The sequence below is a fragment of the Hypoxylon trugodes genome (assembly GCF_022578975.1).
Source record: "Hypoxylon trugodes strain CBS 135444 unplaced genomic scaffold F4822scaffold_11, whole genome shotgun sequence".
Lineage (NCBI taxonomy): Eukaryota > Fungi > Ascomycota > Sordariomycetes > Xylariales > Hypoxylaceae > Hypoxylon > Hypoxylon trugodes.
Window position 1 is genome coordinate 155503 of NW_026250026.1, and position 15385 is coordinate 170887.

Sequence of the window (15385 nt, forward strand, 5' to 3'; positions counted from 1 at the left end):
TTAATTGACTACTTCACTATACTAGTACTAGAGATATCCCATTAAGGATGAAATAAGATATAAAACATTTCGAAAGCAACAAAACAGTAACTGTCAAAGACATCAAGTCATACTGTATTATATTACATACATTTATCTCAACTAGAATTCAGAAGAATCAGGTCTAGCCCGGACATCTAGTTCCATTCATTCCGGACTTGACGGAATTTCATCTCGGGGATTATAAACCCCGAGCTTTTTCTCAGCCAGCCCGAGCGCATACACGTACAGAAAAAGGAAAATAAAAATATAAGTCGTAGGTGGATTATAAATAGGTAGGTAGTAGGTAAAGTGAAAATTTGGTGGTATCATGGTTCCGAAACAGTCGTTAGTCGCAGTGCGTTTCCTGTAGAAATGAAATGCCTAGCCTTTGAAAGCAGATAGAAGAAAAAGGACACGGGGTATGAAGCTGCATCGTCACTTTTACACTTTGTGCCACCGGGTATTCAAGCAATCCCACGCGTCCTTGTACAGCTGTTCCTCATGTAATTTTTTTTTTTGGGTCATTGAGTCGTATCTGTGATCACATGGACACCTCTTAGAACGCATCTTCTAGAGGGCAATCGATGCTGTCATGTCCGTCCCGCTCACATAGGGCACACCATTTTTCTGGGTCTACCACCCCGCTATCCTTGCCAGCCAAAGGCGCCGGATCTTGCGGGTTGGGGAGGATCTTGACTGTAGGCGGAGGGGGTGCCGCAACTGCCTTGGGCTTCATTGGGGACAATGGACGAGGAGTGTCTTCCTCACTGGCGTCAGTGGGAACCGATAAATTCTTGAGGCCTTCTCGAACAATGTCCCTGCCCGTCTTGCCGTAGCCATGATCACCAGCGCCATTCTTGCCTTGATCGTTTTGGGGCCCGAACATGTTAGTGCAAGTAAGAATGTCGTGTCCACCAGTCTCGCAAATTTCACACCAAAGCGTGCTGGTCTCGGTGACTGACGAGTACGCATCGCTCTCAGGCATGGTATCTAAAGTTTGCGCACGTTTGTGGATGGCTTCGGGCGAGTGTGCCTCGCGCGCGAGAATAACAGTTCCTTTGGAGTCGCGATATGATGATCGATTGGCGCTGCCAATGGTCGTGGAGCTAACACGATGATTTGTCGCGTTGCCCCGTCGGAGTGCCTCAAGCTCGTGTTCGAGTTCCTCTTCTCGAATGTTTTTGTTGTCAACAAGACTGCGCGATTCGTGGACTTCTCGTTCCAACTTCTCCCTGGCTAAGCGACCTTCGATTGAATCTGGGCGAGATTTAATGAAAGAGTTGTTGCGTTGGGGCTGCGTAGGGGTCTTGTCTGAAGAATCTGATCCAGGAATGGAGTCCCTGCTGAGAGAGTGAATAATAGCCTTGAGACCTCTAATCTCGTCTTCCTTCTGTTCCAACTCTTTCGACATGGATAATTTGTCTTCCCCTTGGTCACCCCCGTTTGTGGTGGCGACAGCTTTCTCACGTTCTCTCCGTAACTCTGTCCTCGTTCTCTCGACCTCCCCTCGTAAGAATTCGACCTCGCCACGAGCTTCTGCTTCGCCTCGGCGGGAGTCTTCTAGACCTTCCTCGAGTTCTTGGACCAAATCTTCGAGTTGCTTAAGTTGGCGCGCCACGCTGTCGACATCATCGTGTCTCTCCTGCGCATCGCGAAGCTCTTGCTCTAATTCACGGATTCTAGCATCATATACTCTCTGAGTCTCGGTGCTAGCCATCTCGAGTGTATCGATAGTACTCCGGAAGTCTGCTCGGTGCGCATCAAATTCGGCAGTGAGCATCGCAATCTTCTCGTTCTTCTCCCTAAGCATCGCTCGAAGTTGCGAAGTATCCTTGTCGTCCAAACTACCCGCTCGCATCCTCCCGGAATCTGATTGATCTATTAACATCGTAAGCTCTGTTAGACTGCTCTCCATTTCGGCTAAAGCAGAGGCTTGATCCTTCAATTGGCGATCGCGATCTTCGAGTTGGTTCTTGAGTCTACCAATCTCTTCTTCATTCACGTGCGTCGCCCGAGATGCGGGGCGCTTGAACGATAAAGACGAGACCGACCCGACGCTACCATTTGGCTTGATGCGCGAACCAACAGGTGTAGTTTCATCCTCGTCATAGTTAGAAATTGACCCTAAAGCCGAAGCGCTCCTAGGAACTATGCTTGGTTTTCTGTCTAGTCTAGACGCCTTATTTGGGTCTCCGGATGTGCCTCGCACACTTGATCCAAACTTGGACACGGTGGGGGTTCCATAACGAGGGGGCGCCTTCGGACCCGGCGTTGCTATCGACGGTCGGGGTGCCGGGGTAAGTTGTAATCGACGTACGGGTGAGTCCGGTCGCGGTAATGACGTTCTACTTCGTTTGCCTGCGGGACTCGGCGCTCTCGCGGGGCCAAGGGACTTGCTGAATGTTGGTAATGATGGAGTCGGTGGTGTATGATTAGTGGCATTTTGACTCGCGACCTTCAATCCGGGAGTGAGTGGAAAGGCGCTGGCGGGTCTTGGCGGCAAGTCGCGCTGCTTGAGGAGTTTGTGGATAGGTACGAAGATACCGGAACCGGGGGTCGAAGTTGTAAAGTAGGATACACTATAGTAAACAATATGGGTAAGCAAAAGAACTAGATCAATACAAGTCGAAATGAGACAAAGTAAAACATAAATGTGGATAGGAAAGGTTAGATTTACCCATCAACATCGCCATTATTCTTGCCACGCGCAGCGAAATCCGAGTGCAATTCTACGCCAGCGAAAGTACCCTTCCTCCCAGCAACTGAACCGACAAAACGAACGGTGCCAGTCATATTTCCAGGAACCTCAACATTTTCACCCAGGGCGAAATCGTCGGCGGCGCCGGCGCCTTTGCCTGGAGTCAAAGGCGGCATTTTGCGCGATGAATCGGTTAATACGCTGTCTAATGCGTAACTCTCACTGTCATCAGGAATCGCGGCGAGTGAACTAGGGGTAAGTGTGGCTACTGAAGCTTTGCGCGCAAGAGCGCTCGAGCTCGGGGCAAGCCTTGAATGTGCGGAATATAGGCTGTTAAGGTTCGGGGTAGAAGTAGTAGCGATACCAGATTTTCTAGGAGTCCGAGATAAAGTGTGTTGTCTCTGTGGAAGAGAAAGGGTTGTTGCCGTCGAAGTCATGGTGGGCAGTCTCCCCTTCCTTTCTCTGTTATTTTTTTTCCTCTTACGCTCCTTACACTCCTTGGTGTGTGTGGTACTCGCGGTACTCGAGCGGTACTGGTGGTACCTACAACTATTTTTCGTAGCTTGTTATTTTCTACCCGCTATTGATTTACGGGAAGCGGGGGCTTTTTAAAGTTTGACCAATCCGAGGCCGGCGTCGATGGGGTGTTGATGGGTGTTGATGGGGTGCTCTCCTATAAGAAATCCACTAAAACACTAAAAGAATGTCCGGCTCAGCGCTGCTGGTGGCCGTCGCGCGGTCGCGTGGGAAGGAGGAGCTGCTTTCAGCCAATGAAGGAAGGCGGAAACCCAACAAGCTGGGCGCACTAGAACCAAGAAAGATTAAAAGTTAATAAGGAGAGCTTGATCAAGTACCAAGTGCCTAGCAACCAAAAATGTCAGAAACAAACAAATTGGTTCCAATCTCCAGAAAAAATCAACATTGGGATTTGCAAATACCGGATAGTGAGGCATTGGTCAATTATAAAGGAAAAAAGAACCAGCCCGAACAAGACGGATGAGTTGGAAGCCGAGCAAGACAAAATTAAACAGTGGGATAGTGGGAAAGCGGGAGGTGCTTAATACATGTATTAGAAAATGAGGGACTGAGGGACTCCGTAGCTCGGAAAGCACAACATAGAAGCTGCAAGATGATGCGGTAAGATCCTGGAGAAAACAACAAAACAAAACAACTTATAATCGTACTTACATTGGACGAAAGACGAAAGAGGAATATGCCGATGATCGCTTATCCTACAGATGTATGTATATGCAGGTAAATCCGGCGTAACTATGGAGTCGACGCACATAAAATAGAGGGGGATCTCGCAGTTGTCCCCGTTGCGATGGCGACTCAAGCAAGTTGCAGTAGTACCAACAGTAGTGGTATGATGTATGTCCTAGGTAGTGGCGCTGTATAGTACTGTAGTAATAATGATACAGAGAGTGTAGTAATGACTGGATTGTCGGAGTCGACTAACGTAGAACAAAAATCATAAATATCCAATTCTAATCCATAGGTATTATGAAGTTATCTACCTAGGTAGATATAGACCCTTCGGACCTTTTTATCAGTTTAAAATATTCCCTGTGGGGGTTTTCAGTGTCTTTGAGGCTAGAAACAATTGTCAAAGTCGTTGCCAATGATATGTCACAATGAACAAGCGCTCAGGCGGTGAGAGGTATCGTATTTGGCAACTCTCAATGTAGCAGTGCCGATGATTCCTCTATTTCGTTCGAATCTTTCCCAATCGGAACTACGCTACTGTAGCTAAGGAAGCTGCTGCAACATTATACGCCGCAACAAACGAGTCTTTGCAGAATGGTAGCTTTCTGCAATTACCATTGGCTTCCAACTGATTATCCAGGGTTGTAAAGATCATTGTTTACATTGGCAACGCGCCTACGATACAACAAGACTTTGCAATTGTTTGATATAAACAAAGCATATTTCTAAAGTTATCAATTCTCATATAGAGAACATTGAAATTTAACATGGTTTGAATTTACCCGTCTATCTAAAAGGATAGTATAGATGCTGCTTCCAAAGTGCCGTAGGTATTAATTACAATTTACATACCGGTACCCCTGATCCGTAAGACAAAATTAACGGCTTTGCGTCACTATCCATGGGATTTACTTCCCAAACCATACTAGTGAATTATGGTTTAACCACGGAAGCTAATATAGTTCGGGTACAATATTTTAGCCTCCGAAGCTACCTACATAGGTACCTAGGTAGATAAGAAGTAAATAAATTTACATCATCCGGCATCAATCTTTCACAAAAGTGTACATAAGGATACAACAGACTACCTGATCATAAATATCATAGAACAAAAGCAAGGCACAATCATTGGCGATGTCTTTTTATTACTTGGCTTCATAGACGACTGAGGGGACAAAGATTCGTGTCAACCCGTTTTCATCTCTCAAAGCTAGCGGAGAGGGCGTGGCATAAGTTGGTAAAAGCTACGTATGCAAAGTAGGGGCGTCAATGTAGTATGTCAATGACCCCCATAAACACCCTAATTGCCACCATTCGAAGTATCCAGCTAGCGACTTACACCAAACGTAGTATGAATACTCTAGTGAATATCCCGCGAAATTGGTAGAACCCTCATGTCGCATAGCACGTAACGTAAGCCTTCATATCGAATCCGAGAAATCTGATGACTTTTTGACACCTTAGTCTCAAAGTATTGCAATCCAGCAATAATGATTAGACTATCTTCAAGCGTTGGAATCATGTTCCCGTTCGATGATATCACCCCGCCCAAGTGAATGCGTCCCGTCATTCAAGACCATAGCTTCTCGGTGTCTTCTACGTAGACGCTGTTCTTCAGCACTCTGCTCGTTCACCCGAGGGACGAGATCAGCCCCTGATGCCCCATCATTGCCATCCTCATTAGTCATGCTAACTTCTAGCACAACCCTAACAGGCGCCATTGTCCGCTTTACTTTATTAGTGAGTTTCGCTTTGACCAAGGCTTTCCGGCCTGCCTTAGTCGTCTTGAGGTGAAAACATATATCGGCAATTCGGTTCTTTCTTCGATCCAGATACATCATAAAGTTGTTCTTTCTCTCGTCCTCTCTGTCGCCCCATGGTTGTCGTGCTAGCCACCTCTCGATGAAGCCGTTCTCAATCAGTTTATCGATAGCATTGCCAGGATATCTATGAATTAGCTGGGAGACGAGCAAAAGACAGCGCCTCTCGCCAATATCTCGAAGGTAATATTCATCGTACAGGGGATCGTCGAGCTTCTCATGCGTTACGTCGTCAATGCACAGTTCGAGCGATCTAACGAGGGCACTGTAGGCTTTCGGTATGTTCAGCGCGCTTAGTGGTTCTTGAAATGTATCCTCTGTGGATATAATTAGTTGACCGTCAATCGAGACATTCAGGGAAATAGGTTAACATACTATCTTCCATGGCGAAAGCAAGTGCTCTTAAAGCTTCCATACGTTCCTCATAGTCCTTGCGAGTAATGCCCCACAGAAGGTGGTAAATGGTAGGACCATCGTTGACGGCTCGACCGGCGATAATTTTCAACGCGGTATCTCTTATCGCGAAGTTATAGTGGCCAAGAAGGCTCTCGAGAGTACCTGGCTTGAGTGAATCTTCGGTATCTTGCGTGATGTATTGAGTTTTTGGCGGCGTCGGTTTGATCTCTGCTTCGTCTCGATAGTGTTCTAGAATAGACCGCATCGCGAAGAATAAGCCGACCGTGGCCAGGCTAAGACCGGCGGCAACAAGCCGGTCATCGCGTAAGAAGGAATAAAATCCCATTTTTCTGGTGCTATCGGATTTCCATAACAATAAAAATGCACCTCAAGTCGTTACAATACGAAAAGAAGATGATGAAACCTTATCATGTAAATTTTGAAAATGGACATGATGTAAATGTTAAATACGACGATCTTGAATAAGCTCAGGCTAACAGCGGTCCTTTTATCGATAAACACCCTGGGCAGTATGGGGCGAGGGGACCTGCAGCTGCCCAGTGTCCACCCAGTGCCAGATCCACGGATAACACGCTAGCTATGTAGTGTGGCTACGATAAGATAAGGAACCCAGTTACAATCAGAAAAAAAAAAAGTCGAGACCGAAAATCCATTTCAAAAGTTACACCTCTACGCTGCGCGCCTTAAGCTCTTCCAGCATACCGGATTTCATAATGGCGGGTTCCCAGTTAAAAAGGTTAAAGGCATCCCTTAGAGAAAAGGGGGTTATAGGTCCGCAGCTATCTAAAAAGCAGAAAAAGAGAAATGCGCAGGATGGGAAAGCGAACAACAACCGCCGGTTCCAAAAGGCGGCAGAATTGGAAGGCATCCGAGAAGAATTTAATCCCTTCGATTTGAAACACAATGCTCGCGGTCCCAAGTTCCAAGTTACGACAAATAGACCAGCGGCTAGCAATGCCGCGAAGGGTAGACCTACCGAAGCAAAGTCGCTTGGCGAGGAGAGGGTAAGTCGTTTGAACGAGACGTTGTGGATTTCTTCAATTGACAGTTTCAATTAGCGACGCCAAACTCTTCTTGTGGAACTTAACCGACGCCACAAAGTAGGCGGTATACTCGACCGACGATTTGGCGAAAACGACCCGTTTATGACCCCCGAAGAAAAGATGCGGGAAAGATTCGTGAGGGAAAAGACGAGTCACAAGGGTTCTATGTTTGATCTCGAGGATGATGAACCTAGCGAAGGACTTACACATCTTGGACAATCTCTATCGTTGGATGGTCCGGGCTTGGCGGATGACTTCGACGAAGACGACCTTTCAGCCGGATCCGATGCAGGCGGCTCAGACGACGAGCACCGTGGCTTAAAACGCGCACGACCCTTCGACGACGAAATCCAAGAAGGCGACCAAGTAGAAGGGCAACCGGAAAAGAAGAAAACAAAACAAGAGGTTATGAAGGAAGTCATCGCAAAATCAAAATTCTACAAGGCCGAACGACAGGCAACCAAAGATGCCGACGAGGACTTACGAGAGGAACTTGACATGGAACTTCCAGATCTCCATGACTTACTATTCAACCGAAAGAAGACGGCCGATGCTGCCGACACCAAAGAAGCAGACGGTGCTGCCGGTAGGGAAAGGATGGAACGCGACTATGATATGCGTCTGAGGCAATTAGCGCAAGACAGAAGAGCGCAACCTACAGACCGATCTAAAACAGACGAAGAAAAAGCACAAGAGCAATCAGAAAGGCTAAAGGAACTCGAGGAAAAGAGGCTGAGAAGAATGCGCGGAGAAGAAGCTAGTGATAGCGAGGACGAGCAGGACGAACAGGATGTCGCAGATACCCAATTGGAACGGAATCCAACTAATGGCCCAATTTTATTCACGGAAATGGAGGAAGATGACTATGGGCTCGGGAAGGGAATTAAGACCCTACCAACCGCGACGGAACTCGGCTTTGATGATGAGGATGACTTCATCATCGAAGACAACTTAATTGCCAGTGACTCGGACCTGGAGCCTGTCGAAAGCGAGGCATCATCAGATGAAGAGGAGTCGGGCGCCGAAGACGACGATGAGTTTACGAGAGGATTACTAAACGAAGAAGAGACACAAAATCCGATATTCAGCAACCGGCTCGCGGGCTCTACAGCGACAACGGATATCAAACAAGATCCAAACGGGTTGCCCTATACTTTCCCCTGTCCACAGACTCTGGAGGAATTCGTCGAGATTGCACGCAGTATCCCTATAGAACACCTCCCAACTGCCGTACAGAGGATAAGGGCCTTATATCACCCGAAACTGGATAGCGATAATAAGTCAAAATTGGCCAATTTCGTGGTAATTCTTATTCGGCATGTGGTATATCTATCCAACCTCAAAGAATTGCCACCCTTCTCAATACTCGAAAATCTCATTCGACACATCCATTCTCTCGCGAAGTCATATCCTATTGAAACCGCAAACGAATTCCGCTCGCACTTGGAGAGTTTTGGTCAATCAAGACCACTTTCACCAAACCTTGGAGATTTGGTGATATTGACTGCCATTGGAACCATATTTCCGACGTCAGATCATTTCCACCAAGTAGCAACCCCGGCTGGGCTACTCATCGCACGAAATCTTGAGAAGGTCCCCAAATTAATCACTGATTATACTCAAGGGGCCTATCTATCAACCTTAGCCCTTCAGTACCAGCAGGTTTCGAAACGTTATGTCCCAGAGCTAATGAATTTCTGCCTCAACACATTATGCGCCCTTGCGCCCTTGAAACCCGTGGGCACATTGGGATGTTTCCCAATCCACGAGCCTACACCTGGAACTCGCGTCGTCCATGCCCGTTCAATCTCTGTGAAGAAGTTGACTCCTTCTGATTGTGTCGAACGGGACGTATCCGATAAAGAAATTGTCTCAATTCAAGTTGCAATATTGGCTACAACAGTTCAATTACTAGAAGCGGCAGCGGACCTCTACAGCGGCAAGGCGGCATTCTTCGAAACATTCGAACCAGCCAAGAATATTTTGGCCCATCTAGCTAGCAAGCCGTGTAGATCCAAGCTTCCGCCTGCTCTAAACGACCAAGTTGAAAAACTTCGATCCAAATTAGACAGGATGTTGAGACTTGCTCATATGGCCCGACGACCCTTGGAGTTACATCATCACAGACCCCTCCCCATCAAGACGGCGGTACCTAAGTTCGAGGATTCATTCGACCCGAACAAGCACTACGACCCAGACCGCGACCGTGCAGAACTATCCAAGCTGAAGGCGGAGCACAAGAAGGAACACAAGGGTGCCATGCGGGAGCTACGGAAGGACGCGAACTTCATGGCCCGCGAACAGCTCAGGATGAAGAGGGCCAAGGACACCGCTTACGAGAAGAAGTACAAGAGATTGGTGGCCGAGATCCAGGGCGAGGAAGGCAAAGAGGCCAACGCGTACGAAAGAGAAAAGCAGATGCGGAAACGCGCTGCGAAGAGGGGTTAGTCTGTTCGGCTCTGCAGCGGCGCATCGGTATGTTGGCGTGCAGGGTTGTATACATAAATTGTGGATAGGACCACGTGGTATAGCAATAGAACTAGGTGCTTACACTCCATCAATGCTGTGGGTTACATACCTAGTGGGTTGACGAAATGAATGGATATCCCACAAGCGGGACCCAGTGTTTAAGGGGAAGGCGGATGCCCGGATACCGGGAGTGTAGAGGGAAGGATGGGTTGGTGTGGAGATCAGGATAGCCGTAGATAAATAAAGTCTTCCGGAATCATTCTTGGCGTTTCTGTTGAAAATACGTGAGTATGTATACCTAACCGATACCCGGACCGATAACTCCTTGATCATCGTGTAACCCATGCGAGGAGTTGCGATTCCCGTTCGTTCCCTCGTTCTCGGTTGCCTGTCTACCTACCTAACCAGCTGGTAACCCCCAAGCATAGCCCCATCCTTATACATAGATTCAAGTACGTCAGCAATTGTCAGACATAGGGTGTCGCAACCTTAGATAGATAGGGGTTACTTTTTTACTCGGCTTAACTAATAGGCAGTGAAGAAACGTCATTGCTTGACCTACCTTCCTCGGTAATTTTGACGGGAGTTAGGGGTGGCAGTTGCTAAGTAGGCTATTCGAATTTGCGGTCTGGTTTTTTCTTGGGTATAGATTCATTGATTTCATGCGCTACTGAGAACGGAGAATATTGGACTACTTACTCTAGGCATCAAGTTAACCCCTGAGTTTCGTTTCTTGGCTGTGTTTCTCTTCTATGACTAGAGTCGTTTATAATGCGTTGCGCGTAGATATTTATTATGGGTGGTATACAACTGTTACACCAGAGGGACGAATACGAGGTTTCTAAGGTTGGTTTCATTTTAATTCCTTCATCTATGTAGGTGCTATCTATAGTAGCTTGTGAATTTCTAGCTTTGCCCCGTGAGAGGTAGTATTGCTTTGAGATCTTTAAAATGGCGCTATGTAACCTAAACGTGCATATCGCCATCAAAATACGCCAATGGGCGATGTGGCGATTTAACGTCCCATAGATCCTCTCTTGAGTGCCGTGTGCCTGCTTTAGCTATAGCAGGCCATTCATCAGTGCGCGAGTAGTGAGGCGCCGGATAAGTCGCCGCTCTGAGCTCCCTGTGTCTAAACAGACTAATAGTAGATGATGTACTAGAAATTCGTCCGCCGCCCCTGAATTCTCGTACACTCCGCCTATTGGAGCTGAATTTTGTAGACATCGTTCTCATTCATGCCTTGGCTGTCGAATCTCGGCCCAGCTTGACATTGAGGTTGATATCTAGTGTTTTCCTTGGCCACATTAAAACCTCAATCATAGCGTTTCCCTACGAGTATCTCGCCGAGTAGAATTTTGCTATGGTATAGGTTTAAGGAGGTACGTCGGGCGCCCTAATAGTCCCGCCGAGTGCTGTGCTCCCTGTAGGGCGCGCCAAACGTCAAACACCTCGTCTTGTATATCCTTCTCGTCTAATTCGTCTACCTGGTGGTGATCGTCATCGCTAGAAAAGAACGGATAGTCGCAGCGCGTATACGTAGGAGTGGGGAGTTTTCGTCTATTCGAGCCGCATTTGGGATATTTCTCTCGGTAAGAGTTGGGCTCTACTAATTCTAGTAGTATAGCGAATAGCTCGAATTTATTCATTTGGAATCAGCCTAGTGGTGTCCATGTGGGATAGGCGATTTAGAAGCTTGTCTCATTGTTTGGTATTTTCTAAAATCAGTGCTAACATAATGTGCTAGATATAAAGTAAGCATTTATAGCCAGAAACCTTAGGATTCCCTATCACTGAACTCGGGTAGCAGGGTTGACTTACTTGGTGGAGGCGTAGCTTGACAAGTTGGGTAATTAAATTCCAAATTCTGGTGACTGGTCGTATTTTGTAGCAATCCTCTTCTCTTTCGTACCAAATCCAGTACTTGCTCTTGTTGTATGTGATTTAGTCCCGAAAATCTTTCAAGCGCCACTAATGTATTATTTTCAAGTGATGCGACCCATAATTGCCTCTGAATTTCGTCATTATCATGGGTCGGATTTGAAGAATGTAAAATATGTTGACTCTGCACTGGTTGTGTCTGTGGTGTATAATGATTGGCGACAAGCGAAGGATCTAGCGGAATAGAAGGTACCGGAGGCGTGGAGGGTGTTGATGTTATAGATGGTATTGTTTGCATAGGGTATGATGTAGAGGCGCCTAAGGTATGCTCCCTAACGTCGGTAGGGATAAACGGATGTGTGTAGTCGGTACTGGCAGGAAATGCATCATTAGAATGACTGAAAGAATTCATCCAGCCGTCATAAGATTCTTGTCCAAAGGCTGGTACTGATGAAGCCATGGACGGACTTGGCGCCTGCCATTGTGTGGTGACGGGTACCGTAGTGAGCGCAGCTGGTATGGGGCTATTTGAAGCCTGTCTACTTTGAAATGACCACGATGTTGTGTATCCTTCTGTTTCATCAGAAACCGAACTCATTGAATCTGTTTGAGAGTCGGTTTTGAGGATCTCGTCGAGAAGAGCTAGTTTTTGTTTGCGCTTCTCTCCTAGTATCTGGCGTCAGCGAGATGTTTGGCGGCTCGGGCAGTTTCACAATATGATTGTGAGGAGCGACTTACGATAAGCGCGAGACGCGATTCTGTTCTGCTCCTTGCGAACTTCACTGTTTCTCTTCTTTGGTGGTTTCGATTTACCGGGTGTAGAAGAAGTAGTCGCGTTAGTCTTATCCATGGCGCCAGCAAAGATGCAGCGTTGCGGTTAATGTAGATTCCACTTTGGTACATGAGAGTAAAGAGTCGAGACAAGTGTATTTAACTGTCTAGATCAAGCACGACGGGAATAAGAACGGTCGTTATATAAAATGGAGTTAGGAGGTAGCTACTTTGACAGTTACCTATATAAGGTAAAGATACGAGCAGCCCTATCATTGTAGAGCTCCCCGAGCTAATAGTGTTATCGAGCAGTGCCGACTTTGGAACCCGTCCCAAATCCACGGTGAGGGGTGGCTTTCCCCTTGAATGACCGTGTACTTTCTTTTTTTCTCTTTTTTTTTCTTTTCTCAGGGGGGGTCGATTACGATGTGGACCGTGATCGTTGAGGTAAAGACTTTAAAAATGTCACGCATGGCCCGATGCCAGCGACCATACCAACCTGATGTGACCCCATGCGCATATACCGATTGGCAAGGCTTTAACGAACGCATGTCTATGAAGAGCTAGTCTTCTGGGTGCCGAGAATTCATACAAAGTTAGATAATGCTCACCTCGTTTTCGGTACCTACTGTAGGTATGGTCAGGGAAGAGAGGAGAAAAAAAACGTGGGCGAGTTTGAAAATAGAATACCCCTCGAGATCTACAAGGACAGGGGTATAAAGAAGCTATATGATTGGCTGTCCTTAGTCATCGTGTTACCAAGCATCTAAGAAACCCCGGGCCGACCAATGAGAGTTAAGATTAATCTTTTCCAGAAGTCTAATTCAGCGGTGCGCAAGTAGATGTCCAGGCTCACCTCAGCACCTACTTATGCATAATGCCTATCCCAATGACTTAAAGTGACCTAGCGTGGTATTATCTACCTCTTAGTGCGTAAGTTTCCTTACTCTATTTATTATTTATTGTGCTAGATTGCTAGAGTAGCAATGATCGCGATGGCTTCATAGGTATAATCTCGTAAGACTTCAGCTCTAGTCAATCAAATTAAATCCTTATTGCAGCTAACCTATATACCCAGGATACCCAGGATGTACATCATGGAAAGCTAGGATGTATTCAAAATTCTAGGGACTATCCTTTAGCGGTAGATAGAGTTCTACCTAAGTTACTTAATCTAGATACAGTTGTCTATTTCTATAATTAATACTTTCATAAATACCTAAACTAGATTAGTGTATAGGGCATGTTCGGTATGCCAATTCTCTTATCCCACCGTAACATCAGTGCATGCATAATTCGATTTATTCGGGGGTTAAACTGGACTTGCTTGGTATAGAAAATAATGAATGATCACCCATGTACATTATTAAGCCTTATGATCAATGATCACCTCCTAATATTATGTATATAGCCCTAGTTAGCAAGTTTAGTGTCGTATTGTAGGTTAAAATCTTCGTCCATGGCCGCCACGGACATGTGTTGAACTTATTTATAGCTGAGTAAGGTACTTACCCTCATTCAGGTCCACTTAAACCCGCACTCGTGGAGGTCCCCAGTAACACTAAGGTTCAGCAGCTCGTAGCCTTATTTCCACTCATACCTCAAAAACATTTTTTGCCTCAGTTATATGGTTTAGTGTTCACCAAGGACTAGAAATTGGCATTATGATGAATTGAGGTCCCTAAGATGCTACATATGGGAGTTGAAATCGTGAGAGACAAAATAGATAAATGGGGTGATAATTGAACGATTACTAAACACCTGCAGAAAGGTCTTACATAACGTGCCCTCGATGTAGCATTCTCAGCATTTCCCTTTCTAGGTATTTTGTGGTACTTGTGATACTTGTGCTATGGGTACAAGAAAACCCCTACTAGACCAAGTGATGGTCTTGCGGCTGACATTCATTACGCGGTAGACCGATAGGGGAACTATTTGATTGGGGGAATCAAATACGAATTGCAAGGTCCGACGGGCTTAAGCGGAATTTCGACATAGCTGCCTATATCGGCGTTAGGTGCACCTATTTGAAGATACAACGAATTTAGAATGACGGACTGAATAGTCACATATATTGATCAACTTAGGCAATGATAGGTAGATAATTGTTCATTACGACTATGAAGCTGACAGAATTATGCACTAGCTGAATGTCCTTGTATAATTAGAAGATCTGTATGGGAAATGTAAGAACTTATCTATTTTACGTAAGTCCTGATATATCACCCGTCTTCCGCTTCTTTTCCGCCGACGGAGCGGGAACGGGTGGGAAATGATCTAGGCAGACGTCAGAGCCCACTTCGATATCTGACCTCCTTGATCATAAGAGTAGTAGTATTTTCTGATGATCGAAAATATAAAAGAAATATAGCATAAATATGCGCACGGGTTTTCACCCTATGTTTCTAGGGAATACTTTTTGTAAGGTCTTGATTATCATTTGAAACATCCCGGAGGATGGACAAAGACCTATGGATTTCTTTAAAGCTTTTGCAGCGTTTTCGTCCTCTTACATCGCATTACGTACTTCCTTTGCGCCACCAATTTGGTACGAAATGTTGTGCTACCATTGAGCTAATGATGTCGCAGATGCGATATATGCGGTGAAGAATAGTACATCGTGTCGAAGAGTTTTGTGTATTTAACATACGTCTTAATGGGTATGGGCATGTCAAATTCAAGCTGCCTAATGAGACGCCTAATAGTAAGATGACGGGCACTGTCATTCAGATTGATGCAGCTAGATAGGTAGGCTCAGCAGGGCAGAAGGCGTTCTGTCTGCCTGTATCTGAGAAGTGTCGAGGGATTGCCTCCGAAGGGGCCGAGGTCCGTCGAATCACGTATTCTCATCATTTCTCCTCTCTACATGGAGTTTCGGTATCCTCATTCAGGAAATCGCGTATCTTGAATGTTATAAAACCATTTCGATGCGACGGAGTTTTAACATTCATTCGATCCGAAAAGTGCGATGTATAAATGGCACGACAATATTAACGCCGGTTAAAATTAGGGAGTTATCTTGGGTACGTCGATACCTAGGTACCTAAGTAGATTCTTTC

The 15385-nt window shown here is 46.0% G+C and overlaps 4 protein-coding genes across 4 annotated transcripts; 1 reads left to right on the forward strand and 3 right to left on the reverse strand.

Moving 5' to 3' along the window:
• Positions 1 to 464: 464 nt before the first annotated feature.
• F4822DRAFT_68815 (uncharacterized protein) lies at positions 465 to 3433 on the reverse strand. Its single transcript, XM_051463853.1, has 2 exons — positions 2699 to 3433; positions 465 to 2600 (listed from the first exon to the last, which is right to left on the reverse strand). Exons 1-2 carry the CDS (start codon positions 3154 to 3156, stop codon positions 578 to 580), a joined length of 2481 nt encoding a protein of 826 aa, XP_051308986.1. The 5' UTR covers positions 3157 to 3433; the 3' UTR covers positions 465 to 577.
• A 1457-nt stretch (positions 3434 to 4890) lies between these two features.
• F4822DRAFT_419683 (uncharacterized protein) lies at positions 4891 to 6604 on the reverse strand. The gene is made up of 2 exons (XM_051459638.1): positions 6121 to 6604; positions 4891 to 6062 (listed from the first exon to the last, which is right to left on the reverse strand). Exons 1-2 carry the CDS (start codon positions 6485 to 6487, stop codon positions 5431 to 5433), a joined length of 999 nt encoding a protein of 332 aa, XP_051308987.1. The 5' UTR covers positions 6488 to 6604; the 3' UTR covers positions 4891 to 5430.
• A 197-nt stretch (positions 6605 to 6801) lies between these two features.
• Positions 6802 to 9933, forward strand: F4822DRAFT_419684 (Nop14-like protein). Its single transcript, XM_051459639.1, has 2 exons — positions 6802 to 7166; positions 7221 to 9933. The coding sequence occupies exons 1-2, from the start codon at positions 6876 to 6878 to the stop codon at positions 9651 to 9653; spliced, it is 2724 nt and encodes a 907-aa protein (XP_051308988.1). The 5' UTR covers positions 6802 to 6875; the 3' UTR covers positions 9654 to 9933.
• A 1189-nt stretch (positions 9934 to 11122) lies between these two features.
• F4822DRAFT_68906 (uncharacterized protein) lies at positions 11123 to 12598 on the reverse strand. Its single transcript, XM_051463854.1, has 3 exons — positions 12294 to 12598; positions 11496 to 12221; positions 11123 to 11417 (listed from the first exon to the last, which is right to left on the reverse strand). The coding sequence occupies exons 1-3, from the start codon at positions 12403 to 12405 to the stop codon at positions 11335 to 11337; spliced, it is 921 nt and encodes a 306-aa protein (XP_051308989.1). The 5' UTR covers positions 12406 to 12598; the 3' UTR covers positions 11123 to 11334.
• Positions 12599 to 15385: the final 2787 nt, after the last annotated feature.